Source organism: Copidosoma floridanum, unplaced genomic scaffold (assembly GCF_036245765.1).
Source record: "Copidosoma floridanum isolate Cflo_tuat_1 unplaced genomic scaffold, Cflo_Japanese_pri ptg000007l, whole genome shotgun sequence".
Taxonomy (NCBI): domain Eukaryota; kingdom Metazoa; phylum Arthropoda; class Insecta; order Hymenoptera; family Encyrtidae; genus Copidosoma; species Copidosoma floridanum.
Genome location: NW_028321884.1, coordinates 5,749,380 through 5,776,030, shown reverse-complemented (window position 1 = coordinate 5,776,030; position 26,651 = coordinate 5,749,380). Strand labels below are relative to the sequence as shown.

The window sequence follows — 26,651 nt, the reverse complement described above, 5'->3', positions numbered from 1 at the left end:
AGCACCAGTTCTATTTTTTAAGGAATATTTAATATGCGTTCAAAATTCCAATACTTAAAAACTTGCATTTATTGTATATAACAAAATCCAAGCTTTTCCATGCTAATACTGCATTTTAATTGTCATAATTTGTGCCAAATAAATTTTTTTTTGATATATGCTTATAGTAAAAAAAGAGAAAATTTTAAGTTTGTTCCCACCAAGGCGCATGTAAAGTTATAATGATAATAATAATAACAATAATAATAATAATAATCATTATAATAATAACATTAATTATAATAATAATATCAATTATAATAATAATATTAATTATGATAATAATATCTATTATAATAATAATGATAATATTAATTTTAGTATTAATAAAGAATCGTAATAGAAATAATGTGAGTAGTGATTATAATGGTATTACAAATAATAGAAATAATAAGCAAAGAAACAATAACATAAAAATTAAACGTTTACTCTTTTATATAAATTCAAAGATATAATAGCTTTTAATAAATTGAGAAGTATTTTGCTGGTTTTGTTTTGAAACGGTATATCACTCAAAAGGAAACAACATTATATCGCTAAGGGCGAGATAAACCTATTTCGGCAAAGAGAAGACTTAAACATGCACTTACTTGATAACTTGACTCTCGTGACGAAAACAATAATTTCCAAGAACTCCTTGGACCAAGTTGGGCACGGCTGGAACGGACTCTCTTTCGATGCTGGGAGTTTTGGTGTCTCGAGCTTCGCAAGACACTTCTCGCCAATGACTATGGAGTTGAAAGCTAGGCTTCTTCGTCAAAATGAATCGGAAATATCGTACAAGACAATCACTTTATGTTGAAGTGTTGTCTAGCTGGCGCACTGACAGACAGTGTCGTGTTGGGGTTGTGCCTTGAAGGGTATGGTATTCTATTTCCCACTACCAAAGTTTACTGGCCATCAAGTGGGAGGAATGTCACGCCCATCAACATACTTTATCCCTTCCACACTTCCCCTCTTTTTTCTGTATTTTTGGGAACAAACAAATTTGAAGCCAATCTATGTAGGACGGATTTCAATGAAACTAATAAATGACAAATTTTTGAATCCCTTTAATACAGATTCAGTATTCTTAACGATTAACTTTTTAATTACTTTGTTATTTTTTAAAACATTTGATTATTTAAATATGTTTGTAAAAGTTTATTTGGTAAATTTAAAATAGTTTGATGTTGCTAATTTATAAAAACTTTAATTAGTTTTTAGCGTGCCAAATCTATTGAATGATCGAAATTTTTACGACCAATTTTCGTACGAATCATGATTTCTCCATTTTTTATGCAATTTAGAAATTTTTTGTTAAATTAATCCTGAAGGTGCGAATATGCTTTTTAGTTTTCTTTTATGAAATATAAATTATTGGGTAGTTGAGAGAATAAGCGTATTTTACTTGGTTTCCGGTAAAAATTGCAAAAAGTGAGAGATACTTTTTTGCGGATTGTGAGGAAGCAGTTCGGTGCACAGTCGCTAATCTTCATATGGCAAGGAGAAAATGGAGCAGTACAATAAAACCAGAGATAAGAATTTATACTAAATACCTTTTAAGTAATAATCACTTCGTATTTCTATTTTTATGAATTGATTTTATAAATTAATAAATTAAAAGACTAATCTACCGCTGAGTTTTTTTTAAACTCGAAAATTGTAATATGTTAAGTTTGTATGGTTTTAATCGTAAGAAATTTAGTATTATTTACTTATGAAACCCAATGAATGAAAAAAACTAACGATGAAAACGTTAATACCAATTGATATTGAATGAAAATTAAAAATAATAACTTGGTCTTCAGTGGATTAAGTTAAGTGAGACATTTTTTTTTTTTTTAATGTTTATTTTCTAGAGTTAAATCATTGAAGAATCGTATTATATGTGTTAGTGTTCATCTGTGTGCTGTAAATGTATATGTTGCTACTATATACAAGCAACATTATTTGAAGTCAGGGATTAATTCAAATGTTGCATTAAGATTTGAGGCATCATTTTATATTTTAGCTATTTCTCTATGATACGCTTTACTAATCTAAGTAAAAATAAAAAAAATAAAAAAATAGTAAAAATTAGGCTTTATTCCGAACACATACGTATACAAAACCCCCTCAACGCACCACATACTCCAGCGGTTAAGGACATATAATTATAGGCTTTTATAAAAGTTTCTCCAAGCTTTTCCTTGCCAAGGCCAAAATTTCCGATGGCTCATCTTTACTTTCTGGCATAAAATGAACTAGTGACTGTCTAGAATTGAGCCAAGGAAGAATATTTAATTCCCTTGTATAGCGCGTGTCCGTACTGATGCGTTCAATGTGCATGACAATAGAATTTTACCACCTTCTACTACGCAGCTATGCTTATAATATATTTACAATTATTCGTATATGTCCTGCGCGTGTTTTTATTTCTCGTTTATCTTTCCTACAATCTGTTTCTCTTCCAGCACTGACTCACTGGTAAATACTTCATGTCATTGATCTAGTGCCCATATTTGGATGTTGGTAGAAAAAAACAAGCTAGTTGTTGGTGTGTGTATTTATATTTAACGTCAATGCGGTGACGTTTTGATGAGCACGTTGCTGTTTTTTCGGAGAGGAACAAGTATCAACAATAAAAAATGTATTTTAACCAGAAACTAAAAAAATAATCAATAAAACACACCTAAATATTTTGTTCAGCATATATTGAATAAAGTTGGATGAAATATTTTTTTTTTATGTTGACGTTTGAAAAAATATTTATGCATTCATCTCTATTGTAGTTTAATTTTTAAGTTAACTACATCTCAAAAAATGAGTAACAATTTTCGTTAATGAGTGTTACTTTTTTGTATGGTACCAGATTTTTTATTTTCTTCTGAAATATGAAAAAAATAAGGTGATCCAGATGTGGATTTTTAGGGATCAATTTATAAATTTTAACCAGAGCATCCTATCAATTTTAGAGTACATAAATTTTCGACTTTTTGCATATAGTTGAAACAAAAATAAAGAAGATAGTATTCTTTTTTTTATTTTCTATACCTTAACTTCTTTCTTTGGTCTCTGCTTACAACGGGAAATATTCCATCGAGTGAACCGACGTGTGCGTCAGTGGTTTTCAATATCAATGCCATAGTTTTTAGTAAATAATATATTGAGCCACCCCTAACATCATGACTACCACCGCCAAACTAGGTCGATGGAACATGAAGTCCATTGCTCCAACCAATTACAATCCAAAGTAACGCCACGTACCTACTAACAGCAAATAAGAGCTACTGTTGCTCCTACTCTTTAAGTACGACAGCCAATCTACTCAAACTCGATAGCTTTTTTCTCCTACCCTACCTGCGCCAACGAAGGTAGGGTTGACCAAGCGCCTTTTTTCCCCTGCCACCGCAAGATTTGGATGTTTTTGGCCTCTCCTGCTACTTATTTATGAGTGTACAAGAGATGTATTGATCTTTGGCGTATAGTACGTAAAATAGTTTACAATAAAGAGATTTTGTTGCTGTTGGTTGATAGAAACGACAATTTAGTAGACGTGCAGACATTCCTACCCGTATTGGAATATCCTATCTTGTGTGTAGTATTAGGTATGACTTTAAATAGGAAAGGGAAATTCTTATTTGAAATGGTCAATAATTTTATCTTGTAAACTTTTACAAACTTGAACCTCTAGATGATACGAATACTTAAATGTTAGTCTGAGGTTCCAAATTTTTAAAAACTGAAGTCGTTTGGGATTTTAAGATTTTACGTAATGACCACGGATGACCATACCGTTTCTAATGAGAACGATGTCAATCGATGAATTTTTACTATATAGTTAGTAAAAAAGACTGAATTGCTTGACTTTAACTTGTGATTATATCGTGTTACCACATGAATAGTGCTCTCCGCAAGTTTTTGTTGCAGAACAGATGAAATGGTCAATACGGCCACAGAGATATTTTTTGAAAAGGCACTCAATGATAATATCAAGAGACGAAATAATATCACAAGTTCCAACTGATGAGAGACTATAGTTATACCTATACCCTTACCTGCGCAAGGATAAAAATATGGAAAAAGAAGTTAAAAAAAATAGTACGCCGTTCGTAAACGAAAGTACAGGAAAGGAAATAAAACACAGGACTTGTAAACGTCAATTGGATACACTTTATAGGGAGATCTCTGATTTTTCTAACATCATTGAGAGATAAGACAATTAAAATAAATTTTCATAACGCATTATGACACACCAGCAGCAACGTACAAGATTGGGGATTCCATCTAGTCAAAGCAAGTGCGGCAAACGAAGCTATGAGCACGAAAACAATAAAAATAAATCCAGGTGTAGAAATGCACTGGGATCACCAGTTAGCAGTGGCGAGCGTGGCAGTAGAGAAGAAAAAAAGGAACCGCATTCTAACAGATACCGTATAGGAAATGAACGTAGTCGCTGGTTTACCGACGAAAAACAAGAATAAGAGGAAGGAAGAGAGTGGCTGAGAGGCTCACCTATTATTTATTGTGTTTTTACGAGAACAGACATCGTATTGAAAAAAAAATAATAAAAAATAAATAAATAAAAGCAATTCAACAATATATTCGTGTATACGGCTGCACCTCTCTAGTATATATATATATATATATATATATATATATATATATATATATATTTACATGTTCAACTCTCCAGAAATAGATTATGACTTGAGTTTTATAAAACATTCTTAGAAAGTTTTCTCTTTAGATTTTGATTACCTCACTTAATATTATTCTAGTGGTCTGACAATAATTATAAAAATTGTATTAGAACAAAATTTTTCTTTATTATATAAAACCTTACCATTTTATACATCCTGCATTTTTCTGGTAAGTGTCCCAATGTAGTAAATCTAACCGTATGTTTTGAAAAAAAGCAAAAATTATTATTTGAAAAAAATAAAACAGATTGGTTTGAGTTGAGTAAAATCGATGCATGTTTCAGAAAACCATTGTTGTAAAAATAACTTAAAAATATAGAACAAAATAAAAAAACGTGAAAAAATATAATACAGCAATAGCAGATCCTGAGGTTCATAAAATTTTTTTAAAAGTTATTATTATTAAAAAAAATTGTTCAGTAAGCAATATTAATCGATAATATAAAAAATACATAACAGTAGTAAGTACAAAGCGTTTAAAGCTTTTGCAATCACTGTATAGGTTTAATCAATCATAGCATTAAAATCGATGTAAGTTTTGATCAAGCCAGCACAATTATGCCTCCTTTTGGATAACGGTAATTTTTTGCGACGTTATTCATTTCAGAGCACATTCATGACTATAACGTACCAAAGAAATACAAAAGTTATTCCACGGAAGAAGATATTGTTCATTATAAAAAAAAGCCGTACTCTCTTTTACGCATAAATCAAATTTTTAAATTTAAAGATAAGTCATACTTATCGTTTAATTTACTCATCCCAAGAAAATAGTATATATTATACTTCGACTAGCGCTGATTGGTCGCTCCTATTTGTAATTCTTTGTTTGTGGGCTCTACTCCGGTGCACGTATCTTCCTAAATACGGCAGTGATGTCACGCACGCGACACGTAGTAACACTAGAATCTACTTTGTTGTTCGCCAGTGACTCCTCAGACTTATTCAGACGAACACTTACGCTATTAAATTCTAGTATTTTTATCAAAATGTCCATGGACGATTGTAATAATGGACCATCAGGTCTAGAAGGTTCAAGTGTGAAATTATCAACCTTGTTTGCACGGGAAGTTGATGTTTATGCGAGTCATCAGATCACGTCTCCCAGTAACACGCCCAAGGAGTTGAAACATCTTGTACTCCACAAAGATTTGCATACCTCAATTTCTAATGAGGTAAGGCCATGAGCAATGATACACACAAAAATAATATTAATGAAAAAAAAAAAAAATCAATAAAGTGGCATTTTTGTAGGATCAGAGGAAAATAGACTGCACAGAATTCGTCGAGGACACAATTAGCGTCGTTGTCAATATGGAGGTTCTTTATTTATTTCTTTTCCTTGTTTTACTTTTTTTCCTGTTTAATACTAAGATCGCAAATGATGAATTGCGGCTGAAAAAAGAGTTTGTTGAGTTGTGGCTAAATGATAATTACCGTTTCTTGATAAGTGTCGAATTGCGGATAAGTAACTTTCCATTCACTGATCGATGGGTAACGAGATTTTTTGTCCCACTTTACTTAGGCCCTATCAGTCTATAACTGTATTAACAGTCGTAAACATAAAAACTGGTGTGTTTAAAGAATGTGTTTCTGTACAATGAGCAAATTAGTTTGTCTAGAAAAAAATTTATCCAAATCGTAAACTGTGAATTAATGCTCGTCGTTGTTTATTTTGCCGCGAACTAATTCCGATAATCACGGTGAAAAATTGGTTAACGTTTTACGTTTCAAGCTATTGCTAATTTTTTTTCGATTGACAACAGCCTCTTGGACATGATTATGACGGTGGTTGTCATCATGTTCAATGAGGCCATTACGTAAGTTGAGCATTAGTAACGAACTCAACGCTGCACTTTATTGTACAAAACTGTTTTAAATCTACACGTGTACTTGTTATTGTACATGTGTGATCGTCTCCATTAACTTACACGGAACTTCATTTTTATGAAAGAAAAGTTTATTAAATTTTACAAAAAATGGCACTGGAGAGTATTTTCGCTACTTGCTGACTTGGCTAATGCCTGAAAAAATGGTAATGTTCTTTTTGGGGTAGTTTGTGCATCAACTTTCAAAATAGACGCCGGTACAGTATAGATAAAATTATAATTGGTATAAAGTAATGAACAACGTACACGATAGAATTAAAATGAACTTACATGTGTTGTAAATACAAAGAAAAAGTTTAACCACCCAGGAAAATTACTGAACCGGAATTCGATAGCGATTTAGAAACGGCTCAGTCTCAATTTGACGTAGATAAAAAAATGAAGCTCACTACTTAGCCGCACCTCGATACTGATAAAATGCTTACATTTACGCCAGCTCTAACTCGATATGAGCCGTTAAAATTAAGTTAAAAAAGATAAGCTGACTAGATGAGGTATGGATAAAAATCTCCGCTTGTCAGGTGTCTTAAGATACTGTTTAATTTAAATGTATGAAGCTTATTTTATTAGGAAAAAAAATGTGTTAATTAGAAAAATATGTTTAATTTTTAGCCCAGTGGTAAATCAATTTCAATTACGGGCATAAAAAAAAATGAACAAGACGACACTATAAATGCTTTCCCACAACTCATTATAAAATATAACATCCCAGATGAGTGCGATGTGGATAGCATTGAGGCAAGACTTTGCTCTGACAACGTTCTATGTATTCGTCTTCCTTAAAAAAAACGAGTCAGTTGTCGACGTACCAGATTGTAACCAAAATTAAAAATATCGAATGATTCACAGTTACAGTGAACACAAGAAAATGTTGCAAGAGAAGGAATAAAAAAATGACGTCAATTCATTACCTAATCAGTTTTATTTACAAATAATCAACCAAAACAATTACAGATCTTACAGGTTTAATCATATTGATACAAAGTGAAATTTTTTTGTCCAACACATAATACAGATACTTAGAGTTTGAGAGTCTATTGAAAAAACGCCCGTAATACGGTAGGTCTCGCAAATGTCGTATAAAATTAGCTCTTAAATTTGTTGTTCAAAATTGTTTCATGAGCTTCAAGTTTTTCGATGTGGACAAAATATTGTTGCTCAATAAACCCACAGCAAATACTCACGAAATAGTAGTTTTCGTACCTGGTGGCACATGTCACCAGGGCAAGCACAAAGAGTCCCTTGGGCCCTGCTTCGCTTTCGGTGGTTGGATGCGCACCAGGTGCGAACTTTATTTTTCCTACTGAGGACACAGTCAACGTCTAAATGTTCAAGAAAAAAACATCTTAAGTAAGAAAAAATATTATTCCTTTAACGTATTCGTGAGTAAAGGGTTTGTCTATATTTTCACCTATTCCTTTGTCTTTATGATTTCCCGTATAATTAGCGAATTATGATAAATGAGTAACAATACAATTGTAGAGAGACAATTTTGTCAGTCGCATATTGGGTTATGAACGTTGATGATATTTATTAAAAATAGGCCAGTAAACGTAAATCTTGCATGTAAGGCACGATCAGTCTACTGGTATCCAGAGTAAAACGTGTCATTCTAAGTTTTAAGATTTGATTTGGGGACCATTCAAATAGTTAAGTATAACATAAATTCATGTTATAATACAATATCTTGTCAGTCAATGTAATAAAATTGAAAAATTTTATATTTCACAACAATTTTTTCGAGACTAAAAACTATTCTCGTAAGTTACTGCGTCAGGAGGACACTATAAACGGAAATAGCAAATCCAAAAAGATTATTTTAACATGATCTGTAAATTTTGTATTTGACACTATGTTCACAAGAAACATACAATATATTCAGATGCTGTGTAACGCGTTGTGTAATCGTAGGTAATTGTAAAAGTGAAAAGAAATGTACTTCTATTTAATGCTTATTTATCGATTAGAGTAAGTAATGCAAAAGATAACAGTTCACTAGCACGCTACGGTAGCTTCTGCCTGGCACGACCCATAGAAAACAATGATCATGTATAATTTTGCATTTGTACATTACACTGTTAACACTACATTGAGTTTTATACAAGTAACTACTCGCATACTACACATATATCTAACATAACGATTTATTGGCTGTTTTAAAGCAATTTTTTTGTTTGAAGTTTTACAACAACACTATAGACTACAAATGTTAATACAAAATGTCTATTTTTATGAGACAGAATGTTAAATATAACTTTCATTTTTAACGTTTTGTCCACATGTACTTACAGCATGAAAAAGTTAAACGCTATAATGAGTATCTTTGGACTTGATGGAGTATGTCATCAGAATTAGCATCGGGTCCGTGGAACTTCTTATGCTTGCCTTGGTTTAATGTGTGTACCATTGTTTTTATCTAGTAAAAACAATAACAATATTACTTTAAATAATAACAACACTAAGTATTAAAACGATTTTCTAAAAATCGAAATTTTAATGCACTTCCGCAGCGTTGAGTAGTAGTATAATTTTTTAGTTTTCAGCTCTCATCTGTCATCAAATCCATGACTTTTTATTCGCATTTGTCTGATTAGTTAGGTTACATAGAGTTTAAATTGATAGTCTTACATTTTAAGAATAGATTTTATTTCTTAATACTTTCAATATAAAGTTATTAATATAAATTTAGTTTCTTCCATAATCGCTTGAAAAACGAGGATAATGACGTTATTTACGCTTGAAATCGTCAATTAAAATCAGAGTCCATTTAGTCACTGTATCTTTACTATTTTTAAAATTTATTGATCCACACTTATTACGTAATGTTATGCGCCCACACAGTACTCACACGTGTATACTTATAGTGGCATACGTCAGCTTTAATTCAATATTTAAGAGTAATATTCTTCACCATTTAAACATTTTAAATATTATTATCTACTTGTGATAATTTCTTAGGGATTTTAATTTTTTTGCAACAATGCTCTAATTCATAGTATATCATCTTAAAATTCAATTTTGTGGTTTGCTGCTGTTTATTTTTTACCTTCGGGGGGTGTGCGTTTTGCGTAAATGTATATCTATCGTGAGGGGGACGTTTTTTTGGTGGATAGGGTTTTTTTTGAATTTTTTGAGGTACTCGCACAACTGCACCTGCCGGAGCGTCCAGGATGAGTGCCGGGTCGAAAGGTGCGATTACGAGTTTCGGGAGTCGCTGGAGAAGAGCCAGATTTTTTGCGCGAGCTGTTGCAGACTCCGACCGCGGGGCGAATTTCCCGTCACTTCGCGGAGGCAGTCGTTCAACAAATGCTTGGGTAATTATGGAAATACCAATACGATATTTATTATCGGCAAGTAGTGGCTGAACCTTCTCAATATGAAATTTTTAGCTATGAAAAGAAGGTTTAATTTTTAGCCATAATACGGTACATGATAATGGCAATAACTCCCTGAAAAGTAGCTATAAATTACTGGTATTTTTATCGCTTGAAAAAGGAAAGAGGAGAATTTTTGAGGAAAAAAAAATTGTGTTCAGGTATATTAGCAATAAATATACCCATCTCTCTGATGACAATTCAGTTTTGCTTCCGTTTTTTGAATAACTTTTTTTTTTTTGCCAATACTATTATATATTTATAATGTCACTAATTACGTATGTTTTTGAAAGATAACTTTTAGTATAAAAATGACACAATGTAAACAAGTTAATTATTTAAAACCTTTTTTTTTTGAATAACGTTTGCATGGTATTTCAGGGTACTTCATAAAATACAATCCGACGTTATGTATAATTTTATTGTATAGTAAATAAAAAGAAACACAGTTTGTTTTTTTTAAGAGTATATATACAAATCAAAAATAAACAATTCTATAGTACATTTTCAGGGTATATTGCTGCAACTCGGTACATTTGATTTTTTTGAAAACCCGTAAAATAAACTTTAAGATCCGCGTGAACCTGCAATTATATAGCGGATAAAAAGATTTCAATAATTATTTATTATTATATTTCAATGTTATTGTCATGTTGCTACTTTTTACTGTTCAGAAGGAGAGAAATATCAAATGCAGCCAAGACATATTACAGCAAATAGTTTTCCTACTTCAAGTTACGCTACTTATCTTGGCTGAATCTAGACACACTCAATTTTAAGTTGGCAATGATGAAAAAAAAAAAAAAAAATAATAAAAAAAAAAAAAAATATTCAGGCTGCGTGCGACTGCGGGACAACTCGAGCATGCCTCTGGACATGGGCCCCTTCGCGAGGCTCCTAAGCGCAATTCGTACAGCTGAGCCCGAAGGTTTGGCCGATGCAATGTCGGTGCCAGACCTGTGACACTTGGTGCTTACCATCTGGCACGGGCACTCGGTGCTGAGCGAAAGCTCGGAGCTGGGAGATTTGCGTCTCCCGCGTTACGAGCTCGACCAGCCCTGGAGTCCTTGGAACTGTGTGCTGCTCACGGAGGACGAAGCTGAGGCCCACTGTTGCGTTGGGGATGGCGGGGGGTACTACTCGGACCATCTCAAACGGAAGATACGCTCGGCCCATCGGGTCGCGAGGATGGACTTTAGGTGGGAGTTTTTTTTTTTTTTTTTTTTTTCAATAACAACAACAACAACAATAATAATAACAACAATACCAGTAACAATAAAATTTTCTTGCAAGTTAAAAATAATAAGTTAACGTTATAGGAAAATCTCATTGAAACTATATATTACTCATTTAATTTTTTACAACATCTGTGCAACATACTTATTTGAATTTTTCTTGTTGAGATTACGCTTATTAATTTTCCATTGTATGTTAACTTCATAGTACTACTTAAAAAACTTATGAATTCCGCATGAACTAAACTTTAAACCTTGAAAAGTACGTTTACTGTATTGGTTTTATTCGTTGAAACGACAAAATTGTCATATCTTTTGACAAATGTGATATTTGTTTGTTTTTAAATCTCCATCTCCTTCTTACTTATATGGATGTATATTTCATAGAATAAAATTATTTTTTTGTAACGAACAGGGGCCTCATTGTATTTGAAGGACGCGTTGATTTGAAGAAAAATAATGATGGAACGTCAGGAGCAAAAGAAGACGTCTCTACTACGATAGAACCGGCCAAAACAATGTCAAATACAATAAATTCGTGAAATTTCAGTCAGTACATTTACTTTATCCTAATAACGCATGCGTTTATTTATAACCGAAAACAATTCCAATAGAATTAGAAAGTCATGCACATAGACTTTTTAATTTTGCGATAAAATTCTTTGATATTAATCATAAATTAATTTGGTTGCTTAAGGTATTTGATATAACAATGAAAGGCATCCTATTAAAAGTTTATGGTTACAGTTCCGTTTCTTAAGAATAAATTTCAACAACATTTTCGTCATGTTTTATTTCTTTTTGAAATTTTTCAAAAAACTTTCTTTGTATTTACAAAAAATGTAGTAGAAATTTACGTCAAACCTCATGTTTTCCCAGAAATTACATCAGGAACTTTTTTGATTAAACATAGGTTCGTAGAGAGGCCTTATTATGGTTCAATAGTAAATAATAAATTAGGAAACACTGTTAATTTCTTTCACAGTCGCTTAAAACTGAGATTTTTTTAACTACTATTACGGTCCGAAAACTACTTATTATTGTGATAACTTTTTTGTAATTTTTTATTTGCTTACGTTTAACTAATAGTTGTAAGGTTGTCTATCACCCACCACTTTTGAACTTTGGTTTTCTTTGAAAAAATGTATGTTATAGATTAAATTTTTATTTTTTGGAATAAATTATAAAAAATTATTTTTACCACATTGGTTTTTGAGATAATAAAGTTACGAGTTTAAAATCTTATCACAGGTTACCATGGGACTTTTCGAATACAGGCAAAAAGATCAACCTAAGTAACCGAGAAAATTCTGAGAAATATACCGTTAAAAATTTACAATTCGTACTATTTCATACAATTTTAAAACTGTTGGATCACCAGTATAAATACAAAGTAATGAATCATTTATCAATTATCTTGTAACTTGTCTGTTGCATACGTGAATGTCTCGAATATTTGGCAACAGAGTAGCCGCATAAATATATATATATATATATATATATATATATATATATATATATATATATATACATATATGTATATATATCCATATACGAGTGTGTATGTGTATATCAAATGTATGACGAGTGACGAGCTGATCGACACTGTTGCCGTATTTTGAATGCACTAACAGATGATGCATTATAGACTGTCTTGTGAATGATAAACTACCTTAAAATCATATCATCTTAAAATTAATTTTTGTGATTCGCTGTATCACGATCATCTTCTTATGGGGTATAAGGCCACAAAGGGCGTGGCTGTGGCTCCCTGAACTGAGAGTAAACTGAAAATGGTTTCCCGTCATTGTACAAACGGTTGGTTTTTTTTGGTTTCCTAATTTTCTTGATTTTCCTACACGGTTTTTTCACTAAATACAATATTAACCGCTTGTGATATTTCTCAAACAAAAATATGATAAAGCTAAAGACAAATCCACTTAGTAAAAATACAAACAGTGGAGCGAGCTCAGTAATACCAAGTGAATTAAATGAAAATTCTTTTTCAATGCGATGCTTTTCTAGAGAAGCTGCTTTCATTCGAGATATCACTCCATTCTCTCTATACTTTTGAATACTGAAAAAAAAATTGTTAAAATTTTTTGACAATAATTTCTTACTTAAAAATACTTACTGATGATTTAAAAATTTAAGAAGTGGATCTCCTTTCTTTAAAGCAATACTTTTTTTTCTAGAATTACCTAGTGGAAGAGAGAACATATTGCAAAGTGACTTGTAAGTTTCTGAACTTCGCACCATGTTAGTTCCATAGAAAGCGACTTTTTCACTGCATATCTGAAATTAAAAGAAAACTTTGAATGATTCATGTACGCTGAAAAATAATCTGATTTTAAGTCATTAAATCTTTGTAGCTCTAAAAAACTTTTGAAAATTTCTCTGATTTGAAGTGCATTATTTTGTAACCATATTAACACGTACAACGACGCATATGACTTCTCCCACACACAGACACAGAGATATATTAGGTTTATTTTAAAATAAGAAATTATATTGTAACATGTTTCAATGGCTTCGAATTACTAGTTTTTGTGTGAAATTTTCTAGATATTTTTTTATGACTGTAATTGAATTGGTCTCATTTTCTACACAAAAATGTAAACAAAACTATACTTTAATAAACACTTTGACCAGTATTTCAAGAAAAAGTACAAAATTTTCTACGAAAAATAATTTTTAGATACTACTGTAAAAGATCATGCATTGGTAAAAATGTTTCAAAATTATTGACACACAAACTGAGTACTTTAAATTACCTGATGCAGAATTTCGTCCATGTTTGTAGGCATACTATCCATATCCTTCAACATGAAGCTTAATTTTTTGTTCATATCATTGTCCAAGCTCTAAAAAATTATCATAAGATAAATGTTTTGAAAAAATTTCAATAATTTTCATTAAGTTTGTGCTTTCAAAAATTACCGAAAAAAATTGATAAGATTTAGAGTTTTTCTCAATGATCAATTGATATGTACCATCCTCCAGAAGTTCACGTGAATTTCTAAATGGTATGTATGGTATTGAAACTGTCACAAAACTTGTGAAACAGCCTGAATACATTGAAATGATTATAAATGCCGTCAGATACAGCGATATTTTTGCTATTTTCGATGACAAGGAACCAAATTGCACATCTGTAAAATTTTAAAGGAACGTTAGTATAGCCAGGCAATATAGTTATCTCATTATATAGGTTATTTAACTGCTACGGTTCTTAGATTATATTCAACAGTATATGATGATTATACAAGTATTTGCACTTGTAAATGTCTGAACGGATATAAGTATTATGTACATATAACGTATAAAATTGTTTTGCTTAGTTGGTGTGAGAACCTTCTCCCCAGTTCTTTGGGAGATTATTGGACACTAGTTTTTTCTGGAAATATCTAACTTTTTCTAATTTTCTGTGCACACTTTTCTTTTTTTTTTAAAGAGCGTTCACCTTCAAGGTTCAAGCTATAAATCTTTGGTGAGAAGGTTAGTATTTTTTGTTAAACAGTTATAAGCGTAGTTTAATCAAATCAGGAGAGAAAGATTTGATTTGAAAGCTAATTTATTATGCCAAGGGTGTTACACCCGAATGGCAACTGCTGATATACAAAGGTTTTACAATTTTTACAATATCTCCAGCGAGAGAGAGAGTTAGAGAGAGGAAGAAAGAGAGAGATAAAGGAAACATACGTTGTTGTACCATGGGTGCAGAGTGAAAAAATCTCGCCCAGAAGGCGGGGTTTTATATGTTTGTGTTCAAGACACGAACATCGTTTTTTCTTCCGAGGGAGCAAAGAGTTTGCATCTATAGTGAGAAAATAGCAGTTTTCGTACCTGCTAGTGCATGCCTTTAGGGCAAGCACCAGATGCGAACTTTATTGTTCCAACCATGGGTGCAGCAAACCTCCAAAGTTTAGAAAAACTCCCTAAGTATAAAAAACAGGATTTACAACAATAGACACAACTATTTTTTCAATCAGTTAGAGCTCGTGAAGTTTTGAAGAAAATCGAATTCATATATACGTCAATACTTAATTATGCGTGCAATAAAATGCGTGGTTGCTTTTGGCCAGCCACACCGAAGGCAATGTAGGACATTCCTTGTCCCTGTTCAATGGAAAGGAAGATTTTCTATCTAGGTCAATGAAATCTAATCTAACGTCGATGAACATATACAGAATCCTTGGTAGAAAAAATAGCATTCGCCGTAGAATCGCCATCTTATCTTTGGCCCCAAATAAAGCCTTGGTGATGACAAAAACTTCTATTCTTTCAGATAAATTAGATTGTTCTTTATTTATATAAAAGAGCTTTATTTTTTTTTTTTTTTAATGTAAGTAAAAATTTGGAGGGCAAATTTTTCACCCTGAGATACTATAGAACCTTATATACCTTATATGCATTATTTCCTTCAATATTGGGATAATCTTGGTTGGATGGTGCTTACGTGGCGAGTACTCCTTTATGCTAAATCCGCTGTAATCGTCTAAATGTTGAAATTGAAAAAAAAAAAATAAAATAAAATAAAATCAACGAGGTAAAAAATCGATGCATTTCGTTCCTAGATCACCAAGTACGACTTGCGTTCTTAAATACCACCGTTGTTTCTCGTTTGTGCACAAGTTGCGAATATTAATTTTCTTACCAAGGGCGCAAAATGCAGTGAGCCTACTACTTACTGTGCGCCCAAGAACGGAAATAGTCGTTTTCGTACTACATTAGTATTTTTTTCCGCAAATGTATATCACTTTTTATGTAAGTATTAATAATGTATTTATTTTTTCTTTTAAATAGAGATGAATTAAATGATCTTTTAACATAAAAAGGACCTATCAAACTGATCGAACCGTCGTACAATCCAATTGTGCTTAATGATTATAAATTTTCATAAAAATCGTGTATGATGTGGTATCAATAACGAGGTGTAAATTTCTTTGCTATAATTTTGTCAGAAAACTTCTGCAACATTTTACCTGTTAATTCCTGATGCACAAAAACTCTCCATACATTCAAAAAGCCATCCGACAGTTTATAGATGAATCCTCTCCTATCATTATGTAATACTAAAACCAAACTAAAGAATATTGACGAAATAACTACGAGTGTAAGCACGAAAATCCAAATGAGCTTGCTGAAAACCTGTTTCACAAAAGTAAGTTAAACGTTCTGGATAAATTAAGTCATAAATGTTAATTTTAGAATTCAAATTGTTTTACCTCGAAATATGCAGTCCATGGAATTTCCATGGAATCAGGTAGTTTATAATATAATTTATCGTATACCTCCATGGTTTCAATCGTCATGTCATTCTCATCTACATTTTTAATTGTTAAATATTCATCAGGAAAAACAATACTCTCATTTGAATACTTCGTGGAATTAATTGTTGTATTCATGACACTTTCATTTAAGTCCTTTTTGTTATACGAAATGTTATCATACTTATATGTTAATCCTGTTTTTAATGCAACATCTTCAACTATTCTAGAATGAAAAGAAGGCTACAAACGAAACAAAAAGACAAGTTAGTTTTTTAACCCAATAGTTGTTTTGTTTCAAAATAAACCTTTTTATTTAAATCTTTCTATAAAGCAAAAGAGTTACCTTCCCAACAATTTTAACCGACCCACCAGTTAAATTTTTCCGTCTCTGAGCAATACCTCGTTTGTCTGTGACAATTAGTTGTTTCTCCTTGCTCCATTCGAATAATTTGTTAACTTGTAATTCATTCCCAGAGACGAAGGTAAACCATTCATTAATGTCTTGATTATCTCCACATTTAATTAAAATCTCGCTTAATGCGTTTAGGTGGAAATAATTTTTTTTAGGACATCGACATATGTTATCAATTTGTCCAGTGGCAGCTGACTTAAATATTAATAGCCAAACATGTGGCGATAGGTCATGATCCTCGGAAAAGTCCGAGAATTTTTTGAAATCATTGTCGCTGTTTAAAAATACAACGAAGAGTGTTTTTGAGTAATTTTTTATTTTGGGGTATTTTACGGGAAGATCCGCTATGGTCACTGCGACCGAGTAAACCTGTTTTTTCGAAAACGCCTTCACCATGTTAACTACTGAATGAATTTCTGTAATATTGGGACGAAAATTATTAATTTTAGGTATTTATCTCTTTAATTATTTACACTTTACTTTTGCTCACCTTCGTTGCTTCTATACACGATGCCTATGCTAGTCGTTTTATAAAAATTTTGTACCCCCAAAATTAATGGGATGTCACCTTCCATGTTATCGCTTGCATGACATGGCACCAATGGCATAGTGGTTAACATAATAATAATACCCGTAAGCATCATCATTTTTATCTAAAAATAGATTAAGAGAATATAAACGTTAGCTCACAGAATTAGATACATTATTAGAACAACGTACTCTATACGACTTGGATGAAGCGATACTATTTACCAAGAGTACATCTTCTAATGCATAATAAAACAAACATTAAATTGAATAAAAATATAAAATTTGTACAACTATACTATTTTTATTGCATGGTCCAAAATTAATTAGGCATGAAAATTGTAAAATATGTATTTCCATTTTATTGCTTTAAATATACGTTAGGCTAGTATTTAATTATTTCAGACAAACTTTTTTTTTTAATTATGCATAAATTATAAAATTTACTCAGGATTTTATAAAATAGTGAATGATGTGGTTAAAGTTTTGTAGAATCTTTTGATTAAACAAAAGCTTGGTGATGCGTGTAAAGTGACGTTAAGAAAAGTTTTTGCAAAAATTAAGCACTATTGTTATTAATAGGAAAAAAATTTGCTTTTGAACCATTTACTTCTTTATATAATTTTAAAGATAGCTTTAAGATATATATTGTGCAGTAATATACTTATTTTGAGTTTCAAATTTATTTACACTAAATAAAAACAACATAATATCGCGAATGACGAGATCAATATATATTTTTGCAATACAGAGAATTTAAGCATGCACTTACTGAATAATTTAAATTTGGTATTTACACTTAATTTCAAATCGGATTTAAAAAATTTTTTCAGCCTTTTTACCATATTTTGGCCTTAGTATGTTGTAAGAGTTATTTACAGGGACAATGAAATTTTTTTAAATTCTTGACTTCGTTTTATTTAGAATATCGATGAGTGCTGTGTATTGACAGTTACATGCATCTAAAATTGGAGCAAAGCAAAATTGTTACGTATATCATTGAAATTTTAACCTGATACGGGAATTTTAAGGGATTTATAATATGCTAATATGATGGATTTTTCAACTTTTTGAACAGTCAATTTTCGTAAGTTTTATAATTCACTTTTAATGTAAGTTGTATCATCCTCTACATTTTAATTTTATCGTAAATCTACGATGAAAAATTAAAGAAACAAAAAAACTGGTGTGAAATTAAATACTGAGGATGCAAAAAATAAGATAAGGGGTTTGCCGAGATCTGCTTAGCTTTTGGTAACATTTTTTTATCGAATGAAATCTCTTGCTGAAGAAAAGCTTGGTTAAGCGTGTAAACTTACGTCCAGAAAAAATAAGCGAAGTTACCGCCGGTTTGTAAAAATTAAGCACCAGTTCTATTTTTTAAGGAATATTTAATATGCGTTCAAAATTCCAATACTTAAAAACTTGCATTTATTGTATATAACAAAATCCAAGCTTTTCCATGCTAATACTGCATTTTAATTGTCATAATTTGTGCCAAATAAATTTTTTTTTGATATATGCTTATAGTAAAAAAAGAGAAAATTTTAAGTTTGTTCCCACCAAGGCGCATGTAAAGTTATAATGATAATAATAATAACAATAATAATAATAATAATCATTATAATAATAACATTAATTATAATAATAATATCAATTATAATAATAATATTAATTATGATAATTATATCTATTATAATAATAATGATAATATTAATTTTAGTATTAATAAAGAATCGTAATAGAAATAATGTGAGTAGTGATTATAATGGTATTACAAATAATAGAAATAATAAGCAAAGAAACAATAACATAAAAATTAAACGTTTACTCTTTTATATAAATTCAAAGATATAATAGCTTTTAAAAAATTGAGAAGTATTTTGCTGGTTTTGTTTTGAAACGGTATATCACTCAAAAGGAAACAACATTATATCGCTAAGGGCGAGATAAACCTATTTCGGCAAAGAGAAGACTTAAACATGCACTTACTTGATAACTTGACTCTCGTGACGAAAACAATAATTTCCAAGAACTCCTTGGACCAAGTTGGGCACGGCTGGAACGGACTCTCTTTCGATGCTGGGAGTTTTGGTGTCTCGAGCTTCGCAAGACACTTCTCGCCAATGACTATGGAGTTGAAAGCTAGGCTTCTTCGTCAAAATGAATCGGAAATATCGTACAAGACAATCACTTTATGTTGAAGTGTTGTCTAGCTGGCGCACTGACAGACAGTGTCGTGTTGGGGTTGTGCCTTGAAGGGTATGGTATTCTATTTCCCACTACCAAAGTTTACTGGCCATCAAGTGGGAGGAATGTCACGCCCATCAACATACTTTATCCCTTCCACACTTCCCCTCTTTTTTCTGTATTTTTGGGAACAAACAAATTTGAAGCCAATCTATGTAGGACGGATTTCAATGAAACTAATAAATGACAAATTTTTGAATCCCTTTAATACAGATTCAGTATTCTTAACGATTAACTTTTTAATTACTTTGTTATTTTTTAAAACATTTGATTATTTAAATATGTTTGTAAAAGTTTATTTGGTAAATTTAAAATAGTTTGATGTTGCTAATTTATAAAAACTTTAATTAGTTTTTAGCGTGCCAAATCTATTGAATGATCGAAATTTTTACGACCAATTTTCGTACGAATCATGATTTCTCCATTTTTTATGCAATTTAGAAATTTTTTGTTAAATTAATCCTGAAGGTGCGAATATGCTTTTTAGTTTTCTTTTATGAAATATAAATTATTGGGTAGTTGAGAGAATAAGCGTATTTTACTTGGTTTCCGGTAAAAATTGCAAAAAGTGAGAGATACTTTTTTGCGGATTGTGAGGAAGCAGTTCGGTGCACAGTCGCTAATCTTCATATGGCAAGGAGAAAATGGAGCAGTACAATAAAACCAGAGATAAGAATTTATACTAAATACCTTTTAAGTAATAATCACTTCGTATTTCTATTTTTATGAATTGATTTTATAAATTAATAAATTAAAAGACTAATCTACCGCTGAGTTTTTTTTAAACTCGAAAATTGTAATATGTTAAGTTTGTATGGTTTTAATCGTAAGAAATTTAGTATTATTTACTTATGAAACCCAATGAATGAAAAAAACTAACGATGAAAACGTTAATACCAATTGATATTGAATGAAAATTAAAAATAATAACTTGGTCTTCAGTGGATTAAGTTAAGTGAGACATTTTTTTTTTTTTTAATGTTTATTTTCTAGAGTTAAATCATTGAAGAATCGTATTATATGTGTTAGTGTTCATCTGTGTGCTGTAAATGTATATGTTGCTACTATATACAAGCAACATTATTTGAAGTCAGGGATTAATTCAAATGTTGCATTAAGATTTGAGGCATCATTTTATATTTTAGCTATTTCTCTATGATACGCTTTACTAATCTAAGTAAAAATAAAAAAAATAAAAAAATAGTAAAAATTAGGCTTTATTCCGAACACATACGTATACAAAACCCCCTCAACGCACCACATACTCCAGCGGTTAAGGACATATAATTATAGGCTTTTATAAAAGTTTCTCCAAGCTTTTCCTTGCCAAGGCCAAAATTTCCGATGGCTCATCTTTACTTTCTGGCATAAAATGAACTAGTGACTGTCTAGAATTGAGCCAAGGAAGAATATTTAATTCCCTTGTATAGCGCGTGTCCGTACTGATGCGTTCAATGTGCATGACAATAGAATTTTACCACCTTCTACTACGCAGCTATGCTTATAATATATTTACAATTATTCGTATATGTCCTGCGCGTGTTTTTATTTCTCGTTTATCTTTCCTACAATCTGTTTCTCTTCCAGCACTGACTCACTGGTAAATACTTCATGTCATTGATCTAGTGCCCATATTTGGATGTTGGTAGAAAAAAACAAGCTAGTTGTTGGTGTGTGTATTTATATTTAACGTCAATGCGGTGACGTTTTGATGAGCACGTTGCTGTTTTTTCGGAGAGGAACAAGTATCAACAATAAAAAATGTATTTTAACCAGAAACTAAAAAAATAATCAATAAAACACACCTAAATATTTTGTTCAGCATATATTGAATAAAGTTGGATGAAATATTTTTTTTTTATGTTGACGTTTGAAAAAATATTTATGCATTCATCTCTATTGTAGTTTAATTTTTAAGTTAACTACATCTCAAAAAATGAGTAACAATTTTCGTTAATGAGTGTTACTTTTTTGTATGGTACCAGATTTTTTATTTTCTTCTGAAATATGAAAAAAATAAGGTGATCCAGATGTGGATTTTTAGGGATCAATTTATAAATTTTAACCAGAGCATCCTATCAATTTTAGAGTACATAAATTTTCGACTTTTTGCATATAGTTGAAACAAAAATAAAGAAGATAGTATTCTTTTTTTTATTTTCTATACCTTAACTTCTTTCTTTGGTCTCTGCTTACAACGGGAAATATTCCATCGAGTGAACCGACGTGTGCGTCAGTGGTTTTCAATATCAATGCCATAGTTTTTAGTAAATAATATATTGAGCCACCCCTAACATCATGACTACCACCGCCAAACTAGGTCGATGGAACATGAAGTCCATTGCTCCAACCAATTACAATCCAAAGTAACGCCACGTACCTACTAACAGCAAATAAGAGCTACTGTTGCTCCTACTCTTTAAGTACGACAGCCAATCTACTCAAACTCGATAGCTTTTTTCTCCTACCCTACCTGCGCCAACGAAGGTAGGGTTGACCAAGCGCCTTTTTTCCCCTGCCACCGCAAGATTTGGATGTTTTTGGCCTCTCCTGCTACTTATTTATGAGTGTACAAGAGATGTATTGATCTTTGGCGTATAGTACGTAAAATAGTTTACAATAAAGAGATTTTGTTGCTGTTGGTTGATAGAAACGACAATTTAGTAGACGTGCAGACATTCCTACCCGTATTGGAATATCCTATCTTGTGTGTAGTATTAGGTATGACTTTAAATAGGAAAGGGAAATTCTTATTTGAAATGGTCAATAATTTTATCTTGTAAACTTTTACAAACTTGAACCTCTAGATGATACGAATACTTAAATGTTAGTCTGAGGTTCCAAATTTTTAAAAACTGAAGTCGTTTGGGATTTTAAGATTTTACGTAATGACCACGGATGACCATACCGTTTCTAATGAGAACGATGTCAATCGATGAATTTTTACTATATAGTTAGTAAAAAAGACTGAATTGCTTGACTTTAACTTGTGATTATATCGTGTTACCACATGAATAGTGCTCTCCGCAAGTTTTTGTTGCAGAACAGATGAAATGGTCAATACGGCCACAGAGATATTTTTTGAAAAGGCACTCAATGATAATATCAAGAGACGAAATAATATCACAAGTTCCAACTGATGAGAGACTATAGTTATACCTATACCCTTACCTGCGCAAGGATAAAAATATGGAAAAAGAAGTTAAAAAAAATAGTACGCCGTTCGTAAACGAAAGTACAGGAAAGGAAATAAAACACAGGACTTGTAAACGTCAATTGGATACACTTTATAGGGAGATCTCTGATTTTTCTAACATCATTGAGAGATAAGACAATTAAAATAAATTTTCATAACGCATTATGACACACCAGCAGCAACGTACAAGATTGGGGATTCCATCTAGTCAAAGCAAGTGCGGCAAACGAAGCTATGAGCACGAAAACAATAAAAATAAATCCAGGTGTAGAAATGCACTGGGATCACCAGTTAGCAGTGGCGAGCGTGGCAGTAGAGAAGAAAAAAAGGAACCGCATTCTAACAGATACCGTATAGGAAATGAACGTAGTCGCTGGTTTACCGACGAAAAACAAGAATAAGAGGAAGGAAGAGAGTGGCTGAGAGGCTCACCTATTATTTATTGTGTTTTTACGAGAACAGACATCGTATTGAAAAAAAAATAATAAAAAATAAATAAATAAAAGCAATTCAACAATATATTCGTGTATACGGCTGCACCTCTCTAGTATATATATATATATATATATATATATATATATATATATATATATATATTTACATGTTCAACTCTCCAGAAATAGATTATGACTTGAGTTTTATAAAACATTCTTAGAAAGTTTTCTCTTTAGATTTTGATTACCTCACTTAATATTATTCTAGTGGTCTGACAATAATTATAAAAATTGTATTAGAACAAAATTTTTCTTTATTATATAAAACCTTACCATTTTATACATCCTGCATTTTTCTGGTAAGTGTCCCAATGTAGTAAATCTAACCGTATGTTTTGAAAAAAAGCAAAAATTATTATTTGAAAAAAATAAAACAGATTGGTTTGAGTTGAGTAAAATCGATGCATGTTTCAGAAAACCATTGTTGTAAAAATAACTTAAAAATATAGAACAAAATAAAAAAACGTGAAAAAATATAATACAGCAATAGCAGATCCTGAGGTTCATAAAATTTTTTTAAAAGTTATTATTATTAAAAAAAATTGTTTAGTAAGCAATATTAATCGATAATATAAAAAATACATAACAGTAGTAAGTACAAAGCGTTTAAAGCTTTTGCAATCACTGTATAGGTTTAATCAATCATAGCATTAAAATCGATGTAAGTTTTGATCAAGCCAGCACAATTATGCCTCCTTTTCGATAACGGTAATTTTTTGCGACGTTATTCATTTCAGAGCACATTCATGACTATAACGTACCAAAGAAATACAAAAGTTATTCCACGGAAGAAGATATTGTTCATTATAAAAAAAAGCCGTACTCTCTTTTACGCATAAATCAAATTTTTAAATTTAAAGATAAGTCATACTTATCGTTTAATTTACTCATCCCAAGAAAATAGTATATATTATACTTCGACTAGCGCTGATTGGTCGCTCCTATTTGTAATTCTTTGTTTGTGGGCTCTACTCCGGTGCACGTATCTTCCTAAATACGGCAGTGATGTCACGCACGCGACACGTAGTAACACTAGAATCTACTTTGTTGTTCGCCAGTGACTCCTCAGACTTATTCAGACGAACACTTACGCTATTAAATTCTAGTATTTTTATCAAAATGTCCATGGACGATTGTAATAATGGACCATCAGGTCTAGAAGGTTCAAGTGTGAAATTATCAACCTTGTTTGCACGGGAAGTTGATGTTTATGCGAGTCATCAGATCACGTCTCCCAGTAACACGCCCAAGGAGTTGAAACATCTTGTACTCCACAAAGATTTGCATACCTCAATTTCTAATGAGGTAAGGCCATGAGCAATGATACACACAAAAATAATATTAATGAAAAAAAAAAAAAATCAATAAAGTGGCATTTTTGTAGGATCAGAGGAAAATAGACTGCACAGAATTCGTCGAGGACACAATTAGCGTCGTTGTCAATATGGAGGTTCTTTATTTATTTCTTTTCCTTGTTTTACTTTTTTTCCTGTTTAATACTAAGATCGCAAATGATGAATTGCGGCTGAAAAAAGAGTTTGTTGAGTTGTGGCTAAATGATAATTACCGTTTCTTGATAAGTGTCGAATTGCGGATAAGTAACTTTCCATTCACTGATCGATGGGTAACGAGATTTTTTGTCCCACTTTACTTAGGCCCTATCAGTCTATAACTGTATTAACAGTCGTAAACATAAAAACTGGTGTGTTTAAAGAATGTGTTTCTGTACAATGAGCAAATTAGTTTGTCTAGAAAAAAATTTATCCAAATCGTAAACTGTGAATTAATGCTCGTCGTTGTTTATTTTGCCGCGAACTAATTCCGATAATCACGGTGAAAAATTGGTTAACGTTTTACGTTTCAAGCTATTGCTAATTTTTTTTCGATTGACAACAGCCTCTTGGACATGATTATGACGGTGGTTGTCATCATGTTCAATGAGGCCATTACGTAAGTTGAGCATTAGTAACGAACTCAACGCTGCACTTTATTGTACAAAACTGTTTTAAATCTACACGTGTACTTGTTATTGTACATGTGTGATCGTCTCCATTAACTTACACGGAACTTCATTTTTATGAAAGAAAAGTTTATTAAATTTTACAAAAAATGGCACTGGAGAGTATTTTCGCTACTTGCTGACTTGGCTAATGCCTGAAAAAATGGTAATGTTCTTTTTGGGGTAGTTTGTGCATCAACTTTCAAAATAGACGCCGGTACAGTATAGATAAAATTATAATTGGTATAAAGTAATGAACAACGTACACGATAGAATTAAAATGAACTTACATGTGTTGTAAATACAAAGAAAAAGTTTAACCACCCAGGAAAATTACTGAACCGGAATTCGATAGCGATTTAGAAACGGCTCAGTCTCAATTTGACGTAGATAAAAAAATGAAGCTCACTACTTAGCCGCACCTCGATACTGATAAAATGCTTACATTTACGCCAGCTGTAACTCGATATGAGCCGTTAAAATTAAGTTAAAAAAGATAAGCTGACTAGATGAGGTATGGATAAAAATCTCCGCTTGTCAGGTGTCTTATGATACTGTTTAATTTAAATGTATGAAGCTTATTTTATTAGGAAAAAAAATGTGTTAATTAGAAAAATATGTTTAATTTTTAGCCCAGTGGTAAATCAATTTCAATTACGGGCATAAAAAAAAATGAACAAGACGACACTATAAATGCTTTCCCACAACTCATTATAAAATATAACATCCCAGATGAGTGCGATGTGGATAGCATTGAGGCAAGACTTTGCTCTGACAACGTTCTATGTATTCGTCTTCCTTAAAAAAAACGAGTCAGTTGTCGACGTACCAGATTGTAACCAAAATTAAAAATATCGAATGATTCACAGTTACAGTGAACACAAGAAAATGTTGCAAGAGAAGGAATAAAAAAATGACGTCAATTCATTACCTAATCAGTTTTATTTACAAATAATCAACCAAAACAATTACAGATCTTACAGGTTTAATCATATTAATACAAAGTGAAATTTTTTTGTCCAACACATAATACAGATACTTAGAGTTTGAGAGTCTATTGAAAAAACGCCCGTAATACGGTAGGTCTCGCAAATGTCGTATAAAATTAGCTCTTAAATTTGTTGTTCAAAATTGTTTCATGAGCTTCAAGTTTTTCGATGTGGACAAAATATTGTTGCTCAATAAACCCACAGCAAATACTCACGAAATAGTAGTTTTCGTACCTGGTGGCACATGTCACCAGGGCAAGCACAAAGAGTCCCTTGGGCCCTGCTTCGCTTTCGGTGGTTGGATGCGCA

At 31.6% G+C, this 26,651-nt stretch overlaps 2 protein-coding genes across 2 annotated transcripts; both read left to right on the top strand.

Moving 5' to 3' along the window:
- Positions 1–5,584: 5,584 nt before the first annotated feature.
- Positions 5,585–7,469, top strand: LOC149375350 (uncharacterized). The gene is made up of 3 exons (XM_089589000.1): positions 5,585–5,878; positions 5,958–6,023; positions 7,205–7,469. The coding sequence occupies exons 1-3, from the start codon at positions 5,693–5,695 to the stop codon at positions 7,373–7,375; spliced, it is 423 nt and encodes a 140-aa protein (XP_089445126.1). The 5' UTR covers positions 5,585–5,692; the 3' UTR covers positions 7,376–7,469.
- Positions 7,470–24,365: 16,896 nt separating this feature from the next.
- LOC149375349 (uncharacterized) lies at positions 24,366–26,250 on the top strand. Its single transcript, XM_089589003.1, has 3 exons — positions 24,366–24,659; positions 24,739–24,804; positions 25,986–26,250. The coding sequence occupies exons 1-3, from the start codon at positions 24,474–24,476 to the stop codon at positions 26,154–26,156; spliced, it is 423 nt and encodes a 140-aa protein (XP_089445129.1). The 5' UTR covers positions 24,366–24,473; the 3' UTR covers positions 26,157–26,250.
- The last annotated feature ends 401 nt before the right edge of the window (positions 26,251–26,651 follow it).